Source organism: Crocodylus porosus, unplaced genomic scaffold, assembly GCF_001723895.1.
Source record: "Crocodylus porosus isolate Cpor-Errol unplaced genomic scaffold, CroPor_comp1, whole genome shotgun sequence".
In the NCBI taxonomy this organism is placed as follows: Eukaryota; Metazoa; Chordata; order Crocodylia; family Crocodylidae; genus Crocodylus; species Crocodylus porosus.
The window spans coordinates 7,502,583-7,521,063 of NW_017728910.1; the positions used below are offsets into that span (position 1 = coordinate 7,502,583).

General features: G+C 43.7%; 1 protein-coding gene across 2 annotated transcripts in view; it reads left to right on the forward strand.

The window, feature by feature from the left end:
* SMC4 (structural maintenance of chromosomes 4) overlaps positions 1-18,481 on the forward strand; it is a 66,413-nt gene that overhangs the window by 30,449 nt on the left and 17,483 nt on the right. For both annotated transcript variants that reach the window (XM_019532666.1, XM_019532667.1), the window contains exons 8-12: positions 1,647-1,787; positions 6,188-6,338; positions 10,914-11,078; positions 12,992-13,225; positions 14,662-14,847. In XM_019532666.1, coding sequence (XP_019388211.1) covers positions 1,647-1,787; positions 6,188-6,338; positions 10,914-11,078; positions 12,992-13,225; positions 14,662-14,847 — 877 coding nt within the window. The remainder of the gene's footprint in view (positions 1-1,646; positions 1,788-6,187; positions 6,339-10,913; positions 11,079-12,991; positions 13,226-14,661; positions 14,848-18,481) is intronic.

The window sequence follows — 18,481 nt, forward strand, 5'->3', positions numbered from 1 at the left end:
CACACACACACACACACACACCCCCCTCCCTCCAGCCCCTGCCCCCTGGCTGCCAGGGCTATGGGACCAGGGACCTTGGTCTGCAGCTCCCTGCCCCCAACACAAGGCAGCAGCTGCTGCAGCAGGAACATGGAACTGGCTCCCCCACTGCTGCCTGCCTACTGTAGGCTCAGGCAGGGGTGGGGCTGGCCCCTGGCAGCAGTGCACACTCCCAGGTGGCAGGAAGGACTTGTTCCCCACAAATCTGTGGAGGGGGTGGGGGCAGGGTGGATGTATGCTGTGTGTGGCTTCCTTGAAGGGTCCATGCACCTTGGGGGAGGCAGGCACTCCTGCAGTAAGCTGGCCAAGGCCTGATAGAAGGGGGAGGTGTTGCGGAAAACCCAGCATGGAGTGCCTGCCCAGCCAGTAGTCCATGGATTCGGAGCGGTACTGTATTGGCTCTTCAGGGAAGTGGCATATGGAGGCACGGAGCCTGCTTGGGTTGATACCATGCCGCTCTGTGTCCATGTATTGCCAGCTGGGAAGGCACTCCATCTGCAGCTTTCCCCAACTCCTCCCCACTCATCCCCTGGTCAGCTTTCTGCAGGAATGCCTGCCCAGCCAGCAGCGCAAAGCTCTGAGTGGCAGGTGGCTTTTTTGTGTGTCCCTACTGTGCACTGCCATGCCAGATAGCACATGCTGTGCTGTGGAGGCCCTGAAGGAGTTCAGCAGGGCGGGGAGCATAAGCCTGCAGCTTGTACCTGCCCTGCCCCTGTCCCCCACACATCTGGAGGCCACGAGTCCCCATGCCCCTGGGAGTGCGTGCTGCAGCTGGGAGCTAGCCCCGCCCCCCAGACAAGCCCAGCCTGGCAATAGTGCACTGCTCCCAGTCCATGCACTCCCACGGGAAGGTGGCTGGGACCTGAGGGAGTAGGGAGGTGTTCGGGAAAGCCGCACATGGAGTGCCTGCCTGGCGGCATGTGGACCCAGAGTGGCACAGTATCGGCCAGAGCAGGCTCCATGCCTCCATGTGTGGCTTCCCTGAAGGGCCAATATCGCACTGCTCTGAGTCCATGCACTCAGGCAGGCACTCCATGTAGGGTTCCCCCAGTACTTCCCCATTCCCTCAGCCCCCAGCCACTCACCAACACCCTGCCCTACTGGCATATCCCCCAGCCCCCTGGAAGCCCCACTTATCCCACAGGCTCCAGGAAGAACAGTGAGCCTGAGCCAAGCCTTGGGTGACTGAGAGCCTCAGCCCCTGCCCTCCTCCCTCTCCCTCTGGGCAGGATTGGGGGTTTCCCCCAACCTTTTTGCAATCAGCTCTTGCATGCTGGCAGTCTACCCTCCTGCAGAGCTCTTTGCAAAAGTGGGAAATCAGCAGGTATCTCTGCTAAAAGGGAAAATCTGTTTTTTCCCTGATAAAATTGGGAAATCCATGGTTTTTTCTGTGGGAAATAGAAAGCCCAGATCCCTGATGATCAGCATTAAGACTAGATCTTTGCACTGAGGTTTTGTTGTAAGATTTGCTGTAAGGTGGTGTTTTGTTGTTTGTTTTTTGTTTTTTTTTAACTTCCCAAATCATTTTTTAAAAAAGAAAATCTTATGAATTTGACATAAAAGTGGCTTCTTTGTAATCCTCAATTATGTAAAACACTTTCTTGTAGCTATGATCTACAGAAGCGGATAAATGAAATGGAAACACAAAAGCAAAAAATTCAGGAAGAGACTAAAGATGTTAATGAGAAGAGTAGTAAACTTGCTGATGAAATGAAAGATAAGACTAAAGCCTTAAAAGATATAGAAAAGTAAGTGTTACCATTATCTTAAGTTACAATAGCACAATCTGCATTTTTGTGAATATAAAGCTTAGTGCTGCTGAGTTGTTTTTGTTTTAACGTACATATTGTGTTTTGTTCTCCACCCTCAAATAACAACACAAGTCATAAACACTCCTGCTCTGCTTTCATATGTCCAGTTACGTTTAATGGGAATTATATGGAAAAAATTAGTATGTGGCATTCTCTTAGGGACTGGAAAAGCATTAAGTGCTCCTTCATAAGGCCAACTTTGTGGCATGCCTTTTTAGCCTCCATAATTTCCACAGTGAATTTCAATATTTCCATCCTATGCAAGGAGGCAAAGCTGCTGCTATTAGGCTGTGTTTTCCCCAAGAGTAGGCCTCTTTCCCCAGTGACCTCCATTCTCCCAATACGCAGCAGGTCACAATCTGGTTCCTACCCTGGTCCTGGAACAATGTAGTTATGTTTTCCTGTATAGCACAGTACTTCTGTAAATTAACAGTATGAAAAAATGCATTTCTTTAGACAATGTTTTTTTTTATTGCTTTTTATGATTTTGGCTTAAAAGGCATGGATTTTTTCTTCTTACTTTCTTACTCCAAAGATTTGTCAGGAATAGAGAGTCCTGTTGGTCCTAGCTACCAAACTCCTTGGAGCATTATTGACCATTAGTTGTAGCATTGGGGTTCTTTTCTATTTCACAGATCTTTTCTTCAGTTTTATGCAGACCTTTAAGATGAATCATATTTTTTTTCTGTTTGTCATTATACTTTATGCTTTTTTAATGTTCTTGGACCCGTGCATAAAATAACTAATATGGAGCTGTTTCCTTAATCTTAGACTAAATTCCATATTTCTACTATAATTTTATCACAACTGTAAAGTTATTTCCATGCATTTCTTCTGTCTTTCTACTAGAGTCTAACCTCATAAATCTAGATATCAAATATATGGAATTCTCAAAAATCTGGCACTTTTTAAAACTATACTAGATTGGTGAGTAGCGGCAGCTAGTCCTGGAGCAGCAGAGGGAGAAGCTTGCACGCAGCAGTTGCTGCTGCCATCCACCACCCACATCACCGCTGCACATGCAGCTGCTGCTCTGGAACCAGCCGCCACTCTGGCTTCAAAAATCTGGAGTTTTCAGATTTCCGGCAGGTGGTTGATCCTGAGCATGCTAGATTCATGAGGTTATACTGTAGTATATTTTAGGGAAACAGAGAATGAGAGGTAATCTTAAAAGTTTGATTTATTTAATCTAGCCAAACTAAGGTTGAAAAGGGGATTTAATTACTATTTATAAGTATATTTGTGGAGTGAATATTAGGGAGAAGTGTTTAAATTAAAGCACAACATCAATGCAAGATCAAATGGATGCACTAGTCACAAACAACTTTCTGGACTTGCAGTTGGAAGATTTCTAACAGAAGTGTGATATTTTGAAATAGTCTTACTAAAAAGTATGGTAGTGGGGCAAGGAACCTGGATTGCTTCAAGATGAGCATGACAGGTTCACAAAAGGGTAATCAACAGCTGCTGAAGCAGTGATCACTGCACATGATACATAATTATTGTATTATGATCATGATGGGATTGAAAGAAAACTCCACTATCTATGTAGAAAGTGTCTGGTAAACCCAAAATTTAGGGATTCTGCTGGTCACCTGTAGGGATAATTCCTCATGCACCCATTGCACATTTTAGCATTTCTCAGGGTTCACCTTCCTGTTTAGCATTAGGCACTAGTCACAGCTAGAGAAGCGTTTGTGTGGAATGCAGTCATGGTCTTACCAGTATATAGGAACCTGTCTGCCTGGTTGGAGGTTCTTGCTCATGCAGTAAAGGTCAGACAAATTACCAGTTTTGGGGTCATGAAGAAATTTTCCCTCCAGATTTTGTTTTCTTCTGCAGGAGAGACATGTTCATTATCTTAGGTTCACGAGAACATTATATGAACAAATTCCCTAATGTTGCAGTGTCCAAGGCATTGGCAATTAGGGCTGTGTGAAGCTTTGGTCACTGATTCAATTAGGCAGAGATTCAGCCCAATACAGTGGTCGAATCTCCAAATCCGAATCAAATCAGGAGACCCTGTAATTTCTCTTAATTGAATTGGAACCCTCCGACTTGATTCGGAAAGATTCAATCATTCAGACCTAGACATACCTTTAAATGTTTTTTCTACATACCTCAAGGTAGCAGGCAGCTTGTGAATGCTGCAGTGGTGGGGCGGATGGAGCGTCCTGTGTGAGCGCGGGAAAGGCCCTCAGTGCACTCAGCAGCAGACCCAGAAGTAGACCAGAAGCACTTCCAGGTCCACTTGCACCCCCCTGTACTCCCCCTGGCTCGGCAACTGTGTCTCCTGGGTCTGGGGGAGTCTGGAAGTACTTCTAGTACTTCTGGTCTATTTCCGGGTTCACTGCTCAGCACATGCCCCCCTACTCCCATGGGATGCTCCATCCTCTCCAGCATCTCAGCATTCACAATCTGCGCTTGGTACTTCGAGGTATGTAGAAAAAACACTTCAAGCTCTGTCTATGGCAAATTGCTGGTTCTCCAAATTAGTGTTGAATCTTCCGATTTGGATTCAGCTGAATCGAATTAGGACAGTGATCTGAATCAATGAATCAAATCACTCCCTGATTTCAGGCTGAATCTGAATTGAATACAGCCTGTTTTGTGCACACCCCTGTTGGCAATGGCTTTATCTCTCTAGTTTGAATGCAGCTCAAATGGGCAGTATCAAATTTTTCCCTTTGCATTTCCATATTTCAGATCTGATTGTGTTCCTTAGAACAGATTATATGAATAAGTGTAATTCTACTCTAAGAATTCAAATCCGTTAGTTTTATGCTAGCAAAGTCAGAGTGATATGATGCGAGCTCTTTGTCAGCCTCATGTGTTCAGCAAATGTTGATATATTCAGAAAGAAGAACGTGTTGTGGAAGACTGTCAGTACAATGAAACTTTTTTCTGTGTAGGAAAAGAAGTGCAACAGACATTCTATAGCCATATGCATTTCTCTTAATCCTCCAAAGCCACCTGAAGACTAGTGCCTCAGACTGAATAACAGTTCCACTTTGTTATATCAGCAAACAAGTAAAAATGGGGAGTCTGCATTCAAATGCGTGGTTTGGCTAACAGAAAATACCAGAATAAACTTCTAACCCTAGATATTAAATCAGGGGGAAAAAATCAATTAAGAAACAGAATATACTTTGTCTTTTTTCCATTTTGCTACTAGGGCAGAGGTTTCAAAGATAGGACCCATAGAGCTGAAAATCTGTTGGAGGGATGAGTGGCAGCAGTGTTAAATGTTGTTGCTTCCACTGCTTAACTCTTAACATCAAGACTTAGAACATATTTTAGGAAGATATTTTCATCACTAGGTAATATTCATAGTTGACAAAATCCCCTTTCCCATCTCTACCTGGCCACTCCCACCACATAAGAAAAGGTTTTGGAACTCCGAATCTTTTGCCGTAGCAGTCAACTGTTTGTCCAGTGTAACTAGCCAGTAGTTTGGCATTTGTTTTTATGTTCAGACAGGCATAAATTATCTATATATGAACTGTTCAACATTTTGGGGGGTTCATTATGATGTTCCTATATCCAGTTTTAAAAGAAAAGGAAAAAATGATCTGACCACATAATAAATTGGTTGGGCAGCCAAAGCTGAGGGTTTTTTTAAATCTGATTAGAGCAGGAGTGCTCAACTTCTGGCCCGCAGTGCTGTGTTATCTGGCTTACTGGGCTCTTCATGGGTCTGGAAATCTAGCAGTGGAAAAGCAGTAGTATCACTCCCCCCCACTGCCAGATTTCCAAGTCCATGGAGTGCCCCAGACGCTGCATGCTGGATTGGGCACCCAGTCCTAGTGGATAGGGCTGGGCAGGGTGGTGCCAGGCCCAAGACCCAACAATCTCAGCATGCTGTGGTGGGAGGCAGTAGGGCCAGGCCCCAGGGCTCAGTACTGGCACATGGGGCTCAATTCAGTCTGCAGACTGGCCTTCTCCTGCTCATCAGCTCCATGGGGCCAAAAAGTTGAGCACCACTAGATTAGGGCATTAGGCTAAATGGTCATCAGTGAACCTGGTTTGCTATTCTTGTATTTCAGCAGGAAAAAATAAAAGGTGAGGAGAAAAATCTGTTATGGACAGCTCTGCTGCTGAATTTGTTTAATGTGCAGAAAAAGAAACTGTTCCTGTTGTTTGATCATTGTGTTCCCACAGAGGATTAGTAAAAGCTGTCTGTTTTTTTTTATATATAAAAAAAAAAAACAAACTGAATAGCAGCACTTTAAATTCAAGGCATTATAGCAGTACACTTTGTTTAAAACAAGTTTTCCTAAAAATGGTTATCTTAATAACAGAATTGACCAACTTACCTTCTTTTTTTACTGTTTTAGAAAGCTCAATAAAATCACAAAGTTTATAGAGGAAAACAAAGAGAAATTCACTCAGTTGGATTTGCAAGATGTTCAAGTGAGGGAAAAATTAAAACATGCCAAAAGTAAAGCTAAAAAACTTCAGAGGCAACTTCAAAAGGATAAAGAAAAGGTATTTGTCACTTGAAACTTACTATATGTTTTAAGTATGTAATTTATTCTAAATAGGAATTTCTGCATTTTGAAGATCACTTGCAGAAGAACTTTAGCTGCTTTATAACACAAGGGTTGCTTGAAAGGGTATTTGATTATTTTAAATGCTAAAAAAGACGTCCGTGTGCTCTTGCTCATGTACTCACTAATACTCCAATCCTTTGAGTGATGGAAACATTCTGCCACTATCTACAGTAAGATGTCCTCTGATATGTCTTTTATCATCCAGAAGCAAAGTGATAGATACCTCGTTACTGGGACAGAATTCATAAAGGTGGCCTACCAGGCCTACACATGCACATCAGTTAACTAGTGCTCAGGGCAGTCCACGAGATGTGCATTGTATGACCTGTTCTTAAGTTCAGACCAGGTGTACTTGGCATCAGTTTTGGCACAACATGCACCAATCAGATAACCTACCCCAATGCCTTAAATTTCTTCAAGGGCCCACTTGTAAAGAATCTGATTCCCCTGTTTGAGCTATACCATGCCCAGGAAAAAGGCACCTCCTTAATTTAAGAGTTGCCCCAGCAATTTTTTGAAAAAAGACATGGACCTTAGGCTATAGTACAGAAAATAAGGGAAGGACAATTTTCATACCAGGGCTTTCCAAGTAGATTTCTGAGTGCATGAGTGATGAGATGCGCTTGCTTACAGTCATTAGAGCATTCTGACAAAGGTTAAACTACACTGGCAGCTCTGCTAAGAAATGTATCCATCTCAGGATATAGGTAGACTAAACAATTATACTTGGCTTTTAAATAATCCCAGTTTACCAAGTCATGTTGAACGAAGTATTTTGTCTATACCACAGTAAGTGGAACTAAACTGCTGTAACATTTAACCTATTTCCTTTGGTCATCCAAAAATATACTGATAGGAGTCACCAGAAATAAAATGTACATATGGAGTATTGCTCAAAGATCGTGAAATTACTTACATTTTTTTTTACTAACTGGAGTTCTTTAAGATGTGTTATTATGAGCATTCCACAGGCCACCCTCTGTCCCTCTTCCTTTTAAAATCCAGCGTTCCTGGGTTTACAACTGGAACTGGGACACAGTAGATGCCCTCAATTTTCATTTTGTTGAGAAGTGATTGAAGAGGTGCTGCCAGAAATCATCAGAAAATGCTCCTCATTCCAGTATTTCAGTATTTTCCTATATTAAAGAAACAGCATTTTATTCTCTCCTAAATTTTAATGGAATTGAACAAGCATGGCATTTCAGTTCACTTTTCTCAATTATCCCATTCCTTCACATTCAAGACCAATTTGTGGCTTTTAGTTTTTAAGAGGTGTAATTCCATATAGCTATCCATCAAACCTACAGCAGGGCCCTCATTCACAGCATAAGCCAACAGTTACCAGTATACAGTTCTAATATTTAAACTGTCTAGGGCATGAAAAACTTTTTCACAAAATCTTCCTACGTTTAGTGGTAGTACACTTTAGGAGAGCAGCTATTCATGACTATTTTGTAACTAGAAAACTGACCAGAGGCAAATCTCAGGAGACAGCAGCAGCTCTATATATACTATATAATATACTTTTTTTTTAGTCTCCCATCTAGAACTCTCTGTGAACTATCTATGATCGGTGATACATTAAAGTTAATATGAGTAAATCCAAGGATAACAATGTGTACTGGTTTTGGGTATATTAGGCCACATTGCAATGTAGACATAATGCCTTTTTGCCAGACTTCACTTACCATCCACACCCTACATCTCTAATATGGTCCTGGAGTTGCACCTGCATCAGTTTAACATGTTGATCATCTTCCCACAATCATGTCCAATACTGGGAGAAAAGAAACCATGTGCTTTAAATGTTTCAGGAGCCTTTCTCTATTACTTTAACAATAATAGGCTTTAGACTTTCTTCTCACCTTTCTGTAGTCATATCTGGCACACTGAAAGGCCAAACCATCTCAATACAGAGAATCTAAGTGGATCGTGCCCATTATTTCCTCCTGCAATCAGGTTGTGAACCTCTCCATCAGTATATCAAGGGGCACACTGGATTCTGGCAGGTCATAGGCAGCATCTTCATCTTGCTTCAGAGTAAGGTAGAAGGCTATGGGGGGTTATGATACAGGTTTGTAGAATCACAAAGGGTATAAACAAAGTGAACAGTTCACTAAGTCCCAAAATACTAGAACTAGGAGGCAACCACTAAAATCAGGAGACGAGTTTAACATTAAAAGAGGAAAGTACATTTTTATGCAACGTGTAGTTAACTTTAGAAATGTATTGCCACAGGAGGTGGTAGAAGCAAATAGCATAGCTAGATTCAAAAAAGAGACTAGACAAGTTCATGGATGATAAATCTATTAATAGGTGTTGAATAGAATGGTTTAGAGATGTTTCTTCTGGCATTTCTAAACCAATAATGGTGCATGCCAGGGAGAGTAATGGATAGAGGATAGATCATTCTAGATCTATCCAGTTAAATGTTCTCCCTCTCGCATCTGCTTCTGCCACTGTTGGAGATGGATACTGGGCTAGATGAATCGTTAGCCTGACCCAATATAGCACTTCTTGGGCGTGTCTACACAAGATGCTTTACTGCACATTAGATTAATCTAATGAGTAGTAAATTGTCACTGTCAACATGTGTACACGATTTGCTGCACAGCAAATTAGGCTAATGTGTTGTTGGCTAGTACCAGCTAATACAGGTACTAGCCTAACAGTGCATTAGCTACTGCGCAGTAGTGCATGTGTAGATGTTAACCTGGTACAATTTGCTCTGGTCAGCCCAGGCAGCAGGGAGGCTCGCTACTGCCTGGCTAAACCCTCATTCAGGAGGATCTGTGCCATCTGCAGGGGCAGTTGTCTCCCCACCAGGTGGAGATCATAACTTGGAGAGCTGTCAGGAAACAGCTCTGGTACTGGAGATCAGGGCTGGGGCAGCAGCCAGAACTGCTGCATCCCACCCATGTGGAGAGCAGGTTGTGACCTGTTCTGCACATGGCTGGGATACAACAGTCCTGGGCAGCCAAGACAGCTCTCCCAGACACATCCACATCAGGACCTGTCTCCATGGGCATGGGAGACAGCTGCCCCTGCAGCCAGCACAGCTTTCCTGGACTGGTGCACATCAGAACTGGCCCCCATGCTTCCTGCCAGCCCTTGGGCTGGCACCTGGGGGATCCTGGAGTTCCCCCTAGCAGGTGCAGGTGAACAGAACAGGGTAGGAGCAGCCCTAGACCAGGCTGCTTCCATTGGGCACAAACCTGTGCCTGACAGGGCTCAATTGTAGATGTGTTCCTGGACATAGTTTACTGCATCTTATTTTACTGTGCAGTAGCCGTCCTGAGCATTAATTGCACATGTAGACACACCCCATAAGATAGCAGTGTGGAACAACCAGCTTTGTTAAACATTATGCCTTTCACATGGCAGCCAGATTCAATGCCAAACTGGGTAATCCTTCAAACAAGTAGTAAGTCAGCCTTGAAATTATTTGTTCTCAATGCCTGAATAGGGTGCTGTCTACAGTTTCCTATAGTACAAGTTTTTAATTGAGGCTTACTCAATAATAACTGATTCATTGAGATGTGGGATCCATATTGACCATATCTGCCCTCCATCAACACTTTTCGTAGTCCTCATCAAAATGGGATCTGAATTGGAGGGGAACCAAGCATGAGTTTGACACCCCTATAATAGGGTAACAATTTTCAAGGAATATGGTAAATTCCAGTATAGAGACTCACCCTTTATATTACATGTCAACACTGCCGTTGAGACTCCCATCTCAAATGAGGCATACATCTCGTATGTACGTGAAGTACACTCCACGCTACTAAATCATCCTTAACCTGGTTACTACAGTGTAAATAGCCATCCTATAACACTGCAAGCCTGGATTTAGCATTATCTTTATTAAACGACATATTGGTCTGGTCGTCTTTCTTCCTGTACCTACTTCTTGCATACATCCAGCCTGATGTGACTTCCCACCAGCTGGAGTGGTAGGGTGAGCAGAGCAGCAGTACAGGCACAGCTTCCAGCTCACCAACCCCAGCATATCTCTGTGCTGCTGCCCCAGTAGATAACCAGTCTAAAACTGTGGCTTAAACCCAAGAAGGGACAGATAAGAGACAGGGAATGTGTCTAATTTGATTGCTCCGATTCAGAATTCCCAGTTTTGGAAAATGCTAGACCTGTTGGACAGGAACTGAGTGAGGCTACTTGTAGGAAATGCTGTGCCAAACAGTCTAAACTCTAAATAAGTGATCTTTACAAAATAGCAGTATACTAGATGGAATGAATCTCTTGCACTCAGTTAAATAATGCTGGTAAATAAAACTTCTCCTTAGAATACTTCCTATATGTACTTCCCTTCTGAAGCAAGGAAATTTTTTGCAGTTCTATGCAGCTGAATGTTAGACTGGCTCAGCATATCATGGCTTGGACTTTCACATTTCTTCAGTTTTCCCTTATTAATGTAGCATACAGCAACAAAACAAAGACAAGAAATTATATTTTATCAGATAATGGAAAAGATAATTTTCTTCCTTCATAGGTTGAGGAATTAAGAAATGTTCCTGCCAACAGTAAGACAGAAATCAGAGAAGCAACATCTAAGAAAGAAGTTCTTGAAAAGGACAAGGAAAGAGAGGAGGAAAAATTAAAAGAGGTTATGGATAGCCTTAAATTGGAAACACAAGGTCTTCAGGAAGAAAAAGAGGTTTGGAATATTTATGTTCCTAGCATTTGATTTAATGTTTTAGAACTAACTTACCTAGACATAAAAGTGACGAGTATTTTGGGGAAATTCTGTTAAATAGTTAGAATTGAGTAATTTAAAGTATAGGGCTGATTGGAAATTGAAATTTTCAGTGTGGGAAAGCCGGGTTTGGTTGTTTTTTTTTCCCCCCCTAGAATTTGTTTTAATTTCAAATTGGAACAAAAAGTTACATTTTCAGTTCAGAATCACTGAATCTTTTCTATAATATTGAATTTTGTTACCTGTTATATACATTTAAATGTAATATTTCAGATGCATAAGCTAAAAACTTAGGGGTGCACCAATAGAGTGTTTGGGCTGATACCAATGGCCAATTTTTAATGAGCTATATTAGCCAATACCAATCTGAATGCTGATATGCAGCTGGGAAGCTTGGAGAGCAGCGCCTGGCTGGTAAGTCTATTGCAGGGAAGGGAGCAAAGGGGAAGGGAAAGGTTGTTTGTGGGAGGAGGAGCAGACCAAGGTCCCTGTGGTGGGGGAGGGAGTTGGGTTGCACAGCCGGGACAGAGCTGCAAGTGGCTCTTCTGGGGGTGGGGGGACCTTTCTGGGAGGGCATGGGGGGCATGTGCCCCTGGATCTATGTGCGAGCAGGCTGGGGCGAGGATGGCACTGGGTTCTTCCTGGGGGGAAGTTCAGGCAGTGGCACTGGGCAGGCTGCAGCCACCCCAAAATTCATGGTAGTTCCCCCACCCAATAGCTCTTTCTCCCGGTGCTGCCACTGCCTGCCCTAAACACAGCCCAGCCCAGCCCAACTCCTCTGCCCCCGCCGGGAAGAGCCCAGCCCACAGCAGCAGCCTGTACTCTCCCTGTGCGCAGATCTGGGGGCACACAGCCCCCCATGCTCTCCCAGGGTGTGTGTAGCAGCAGGGGCTGCTGCCTCCCACCTCCTGGACAAGCCACTTGTGGCTCCATCCTACACCCCATCCCAGCTGGTACTGCCTGCCCCAGTTCTGCTCACTCCCTCACTACCGGGGCTTCAATCTGCATGCTACGCTTCCCCCCCTCTCCCCCCCAACTTCTGTTATGACAGACTTACCAGCTGGACCCAGCTGCTCTCCACACTGCTGGGCTGCGCTTCTGGCCGCCTGTATGCTGTGCTGCTGCTGCATGCAGCATTTTTCAGCAACATTATCAGCTACATCAGCCCAAAAAAGCCGATTGCCGATACTGAAAATTTTCTTTATATTGGTGCAAATCGAGATATGGGACTAATGTATCAGTGCACCCCTATATATTAAAACTAAAAATAAAAAAAGGAAGAAAGAAAAAAGTGTTATAGCAATGGATACTGCCTTACTTTCTACCATCAGCAAAAGCCTTAAAATTCATACATTGCCACAAATTTTAGACATCAATAAACCTACATTTTCCCACAGAAAATATTTTAAGATTTTTTTGGATGATTTTGTTCAGTCTTTTTACTCCTAATTTATACAAAACACAAGATATTTACTGTAGTCATTTTTGTTTAAAACTTGTCATGCCTTAAAACAATCTGTGTGAAGCTGACTTTGCTTTGTAATATTGATACATTCTTGTTTTTTGGATCCTGCATATCCAGCTCCTTCAATTCTGCTTAGTTCTGGAAGAGCTTCTAGCTTCTTTTTGCCAGTTGAGTAAATGACAAGGTTGTTTCTAAATCCATATGCTCAAATTGCCTTATTTAATTGAAACATACCACATCTTTACTTTGCTATGGTATCTCTTCCTATCTGGGAGATGAGAATATCACCCCTGCTCTTCTTCCTCTGTCTGCTAATTCAAATATATTTAAAATATATTTGCATGTTCAGTCATCCCAAGAGTGTATTATTGTAATTATTTTGAGTGTAATATTTTACCCATTTCTATAGTTCAAAGAAAAAGAACTTATGGAATTCAGTAAAACTGTGAATGAAGCCCGTTCAAAGATGGATGTAGCTCAGTCAGAACTGGATATCTACCTCAGTCGCCACAATACTGCTGTCTCTCAGTTAAATAAAGCAAAAGAGGTGCTAATGACTACTTCCGGAACTCTAAAACAAAGGATATCTACTATCAAAGAGCTTGACACAAAATTACCTCAAACTGAACTGGAGTTAAAGGAGGTTAGACCATAAGTTTTTTAATATTTCATGTTTCACCATTCATTCAGGAACTTTTTTTTGTTCCTTTTAATGTAGTCATACTGCACATGAAGTGTAGTTCTACTCTGAAAAACAAGAGTAGGTCCATCCCTAATTGGTAGATCTCTATACCCATTTAATCACCTGTTCAATTTGGTAGCTTCACACCTCTGCCTTCACTTGAGCGTTCCGCTTGATTGCTTGGCTAGTATTGTGCTAATTGTCAGCCATGATCTACTCTGACCTGAAATTCTTGAAGCTAAAGGCAAAGGGTTTCAAATTTTATGTTTTACCCTTGATATTTGAATATAGTTTTATGATGATGATGATGATGATGATTGATGATGATTATCATCATACAGTTCTGGGGTATTCTCTCACTTTACTTAGTGTGACTGGGCCTCATCATAGAAGATGCATTAGTCAGCATCCTGACTGACAAGACCTGAGTTTGCCTAACATCTTTTCCTTTTGGTTTTCTTTGTTGTCCATCATCATGACTTTCCTCAAGCCTCTGGTATTTAAAGCTATGACCACTTTGTGAAAACCTCAGACCCATGACAGATGGGCTTGTCAAGTTCCTATATTGCCTGCAAGTTTTAATTACTAGGAAATGCTCCCTTTATAAATCTCTTACTTTCTGGGTCAGAAAGGAGCAAGAGGCCAGGTTCCAAATTCATACCTGAAGCAAGTCTGTGGCATCGATCTCTGATCCCACTCTCAGACTCCACTGATCTCTTGATGTATGAGGGTGCTTAAATCATCTTCAGGGACATCACCAACATCTTCTGTACTGGAAAATGCCTCTGCAGAGTGCAGAGAGAGATCTTAACTTTCCACTAGTGCTGACACATTTCATAGCTATGAGTGACTTGGCAACTCAGATGAAACCAAAATGTCTTACTTTCTCTGCCTCTGCTGACACCATCATCAGACTTTTCAGCTGTAGCCATAAATGTGGCCCGTAGGTGCCCCAACATTGGACAGCTGTATATTGATGTATAATACTATGCAAGTAGGTGAAATTGAAAAAATGCTAAGATTAAGTAATAGGAATATCTATGCAAGGGAATTAATTTAAGGACTGTACAGTTAAAAATGAGAAAGTTATAATACAAATATTTTTACAACTTGTAATTCCGTATATTACATATTATTTTTCTTTTTATTCTGAATAAGGCTGTCATTCTCTAAGGACCTGGTTGTCCATCTCCCTTAGACAACTTAAAAAATATTCTAAATGCTTAGGTTCCTGTATTATGATATATCGAAGTATAAAGCTCACAAAAGAAGTTTGTGTGCTTGTTTTTCACTTCATTTTGATAAGTCATTGTCTTAAGAATATCTAGACTTCAAATAATATGTTGCCTCTCACACTATGAAATAAATATTTTTGTTGACTTTGTTTACATCGTTAGAAAGAATGTAAGCTTGAACAACTTGGAAGACAGGAGTTGGACATTAAAAATCTTGTTCGGGTTCAACGTCAAAAAGTAGAAGAAGCAAAAAGTTCTTTGGCAGTCAGTCGCAGTAGAGGAAGAGTCCTTGATGCTCTACTTCAGCAGAAGAAATCTGGAAAAATTCCTGGAATATATGGGAGATTGGTAAATTTTAAGAATTTCAAATCACAGAAAATTAAGATTGGAAGAGACCTCAGGAGGTCATCGAGTCAAGTGGGTCTGAACCTTTTTGGTATCAGGACCTGTTTGTAAACATTGGCCAATCTCAACCCAGTGCCCCCCAGTGTATGGAGCATGGGGACCCCCCAAGCATCCCCTTGAAGGCTGGAACTCTGACAGGCTGCAAGGGAAAAGCCACGGGTTTTCCATGTTTTTCTCCTTTTAAAGGAGAATCCATTTTTAAAGTTTGTTCTTGACCCTTTCATACTTTCTTGTGACCCACTTTTGGGTCGCAGCCCACAGGTTGAGAAACACTTATCTAGAATTGCCACAGTTTGTTCTTGTGCCAAAATCCACTCAGGACAGGTGGCTGAGGAACTGTCAGGAAGCTGTTTACAACTAGTTGATGCTTCTGGACCAATATGCACTTGCCCAGCATAAATTAAAACAATTTATGGGCTGCTTTGCCCAAAGCCAGTTGTCAGTGGTTCTCAAACTTTTTTGTACCAGGACCCACTTGTAAATATCAATGGCCATTCCCCACCCAATAACCCTCACTGCTGACCTGCTACTCACAGCACCCAGGCCCCAGCCCTCCAGTGTGCAGGGCACTGGGGGTCTCAACCAGCCCCTTACAGGCAGGAACTCTGCCAGCCTACAAGGGAAAAGCTGTGGTTTCCCACATTTTCCTCCTTTTAAAGGAAAACCCAGTTTTAAAGTTTGTTCATGGTCCTTTCATATATTGTTGCAACCCACTTGCGGGTCTGGACCCACAGGTTGAGAAAAGCTGTCTTGGGGAACATATATAAGCCTAGAATTGCTAGAATCACTGTAGCCTCGTCACATCCCCTTGCTGCCTTAACAGGATTTAAATTGGGGCTTGTTGAGATTCAGTGAGCGTAGTCAGTGGCCACACCTACACAAGAGGCTGACCTCAGTTGCCCATGACTACTGCACAGTACCATCACATGGCAGAAAACATGATCAGACACTACTGAGCAGTGGTCTTGGGCTACTGTGCAGTCAGCATCACAACCGTGCAGTAAACACTGTGCAGTCAGTGTCTTGGTTACCTCTGGCCATCATGACTCTTCCATGTTGGAGGAATGCCTAGGTGAGTGTGCTGCTGGTCTTTTCTCACATCACAAGAAAAAAATAACAGATTTGACCCAGATAATCTCATGTAATATCTATATCTTAGGTAGAAACACCTGGAAACTGTTAAAATGCAGTGTGTTGAGCATCACATCTCTCTTTAAATGTAGTGTGATCTAGAAGACTACTACATAGTAACTGTTTTTGTGCCTGTTTTCTAGGTGTGTACTGATAAAGATTTTCTTGCCCAATATCGATAGCCAGTTGTTAGTCAGCCATATTGGCTGATGCCGATCCAATAGCCAATTTACAGGAATGCAGCCCGGCAGCTTGGACACCAGCCTCCTGATAGTAAGTCTCTGGAGGGGAAGGAGCATTGGGGGGCAGATCAAAGCCCCATGGTAAGTGAGGGAGTGGAGCCAGGAGCAGGTGCTTCATAGCCAGGGCAATAAATGCGACCCCGGGGCCGGGAGTGGGACAGAGCTGCAGGCAGTTGGTACAGGGCGGGGATGCTCCCGACTGCTCTGCACTCCTCTAGGGGAGGCATAGGGGCATGTTCCCCCAGATTTGTGTGCAGGATGGAGGCAGGCTGCCCAATGTGGGCTTGGAGCTAGGGGCTGTGTCAGCCTCTTCCCAGCAAGGGGGCTGGATGGGCTGTGCTTGGAGCGGGCAGGGACGGGGTAGACTCAGCTGTGCCAGGAGGATGGTAACAGTGCTGGAAGGGGTGGCTACATTGGGGCTACAGGGAATTTTGGGGTGGCTATAGCCTGTCCCTAGCACTGACCTTGCTTGGAGCACTCCACTCTGCTACCTTTCCCTCGGGAACCCTGGTGCTCGAGCAGGGGCAGCACTGGGGGAGTTCGGGGGGCTATAGCCATCCTAAAATTCCCTGTAGCCACACCTCCCAGCACTGCCACCACCTGCCCTGCACATCTGGCCTGCCCTACTCCCAACACTTCCCTGCCCCAAAGAGGAAGAGGCTGGCATAACCTCTGGTCCGAAGCCCACAGTGGGCAGCCTGTCCTCGCCCTACCATAAATCTGGGTGGGTATGTGCCCCCCATGCCTCCCTCGGAGGTAGGTTCAGCAGCAGGGAGCTGCTGCCTGTTTGTCCGTCCATCCTGTGTCCATGTCTACACCCCCCACCCACCCCCGTGCAGCTCTGTCTCTGCTCCCAGCCCCGGCGTCACATTCATTCATCACCCTGGCTGAGCAGCCCCTGCCTCAGCCCCACTCCCTTCCTCTCTGTTGGGGCCTCAATCTTGCCCCCCCCATGCCCCTTCCTCCCCCATAAACTTACTACTGGCAAGACACTGTTCTCTTAAGCTTCCAGGCTGCATTCCTGGCCATGTGCATACAGCATTTATTGGTGACATTATCAGCCAAAAAAAGCTGATTGCCAATAATGTTAATTTTCCTGTTATCAGTGCTGATCCAATATATGACTGATGTATCAGTGCACCTCTACTATTTTCTATTAAGCATCTCTGTCTTATCTACCTATCAAAACAAAGGGCGATGCTATAGCTGGTTCAGTAGGCAAAGGATACTTGCGTCTAGAGGTCTGACTTAAATTACTGGTCCAGCTCGCTGATATCGTGGCCTGATGGTGGCAGGGGACCCTTGTTTTCCACCCAGATCATGGCGCGTCCTCCACATCCCCTAAGTGCCTGAGGGACAGGCTTAGGGACAGGTTTAATTGCAGCAGCAGAGGTCTTGTTCCTTAGGCCTCTGATCACTGCTGAAAAGCTCACAGGGAAGAGATTGCAAAAGGGACAGGGGGAGGAGAGAGCTTGGGGATTGGTAGGGGATGCACTGTTTGCTCCCCCAGGCAGGAAAACTAGGGGTTGGGGGTGCCTGGAAGCTGCCATGCCATATGACCCTGGCACTGGGTAGTGCCAGGGCTGTTTGCTCCTGTGTGCATGTGTTCTTGCCTCACTCACACCCCCCACCCCAGTCCCAGTTTTCCCCACTCTGGGCTGCTAGGCTTTTGCTGCTGCCTGGGGAATGCTTTCCCCAGCCTGTAGCAGCCATCTTGTTGCAGCAAAATGCCATGATATGGCTGCTTGCTGAGGAACTCCCAGCAAAAGTCCATATTGTGGCATTGTGTTGCAAATCAACATTTTTCATGAAAATCGCTTAATTTTGTGATTTTTTTTATTTATTTTTTTTCCCACAAAAAATGCAAAATTGTGATTTAAACCAGGCCCTACTTGCGTTATAGAACACAGAGCTTTGCTAAGAACAGTTTTCTGAGTGATAAAGGTTCAGAATTATGAAAACTAGCCGCTCAGACTGGTATTACAGAATTGGGGGAAGGGAAACAGTGCTCAAATAGTACATTGTAACTGTATACTATTATGTTGGTGATTATAAAACAAAATTTGACTGAACACTTTTCTCAGAGAAGTTGGACAGTTCCAAAAGGGTATCATCTAAAAGGCAGGACTGAAATTAGTGGGCAGGACCACTAGTGCAACCCTTCAAACCAAAATAGAGAGTACTGCAAAAAATGGGCTAAAACT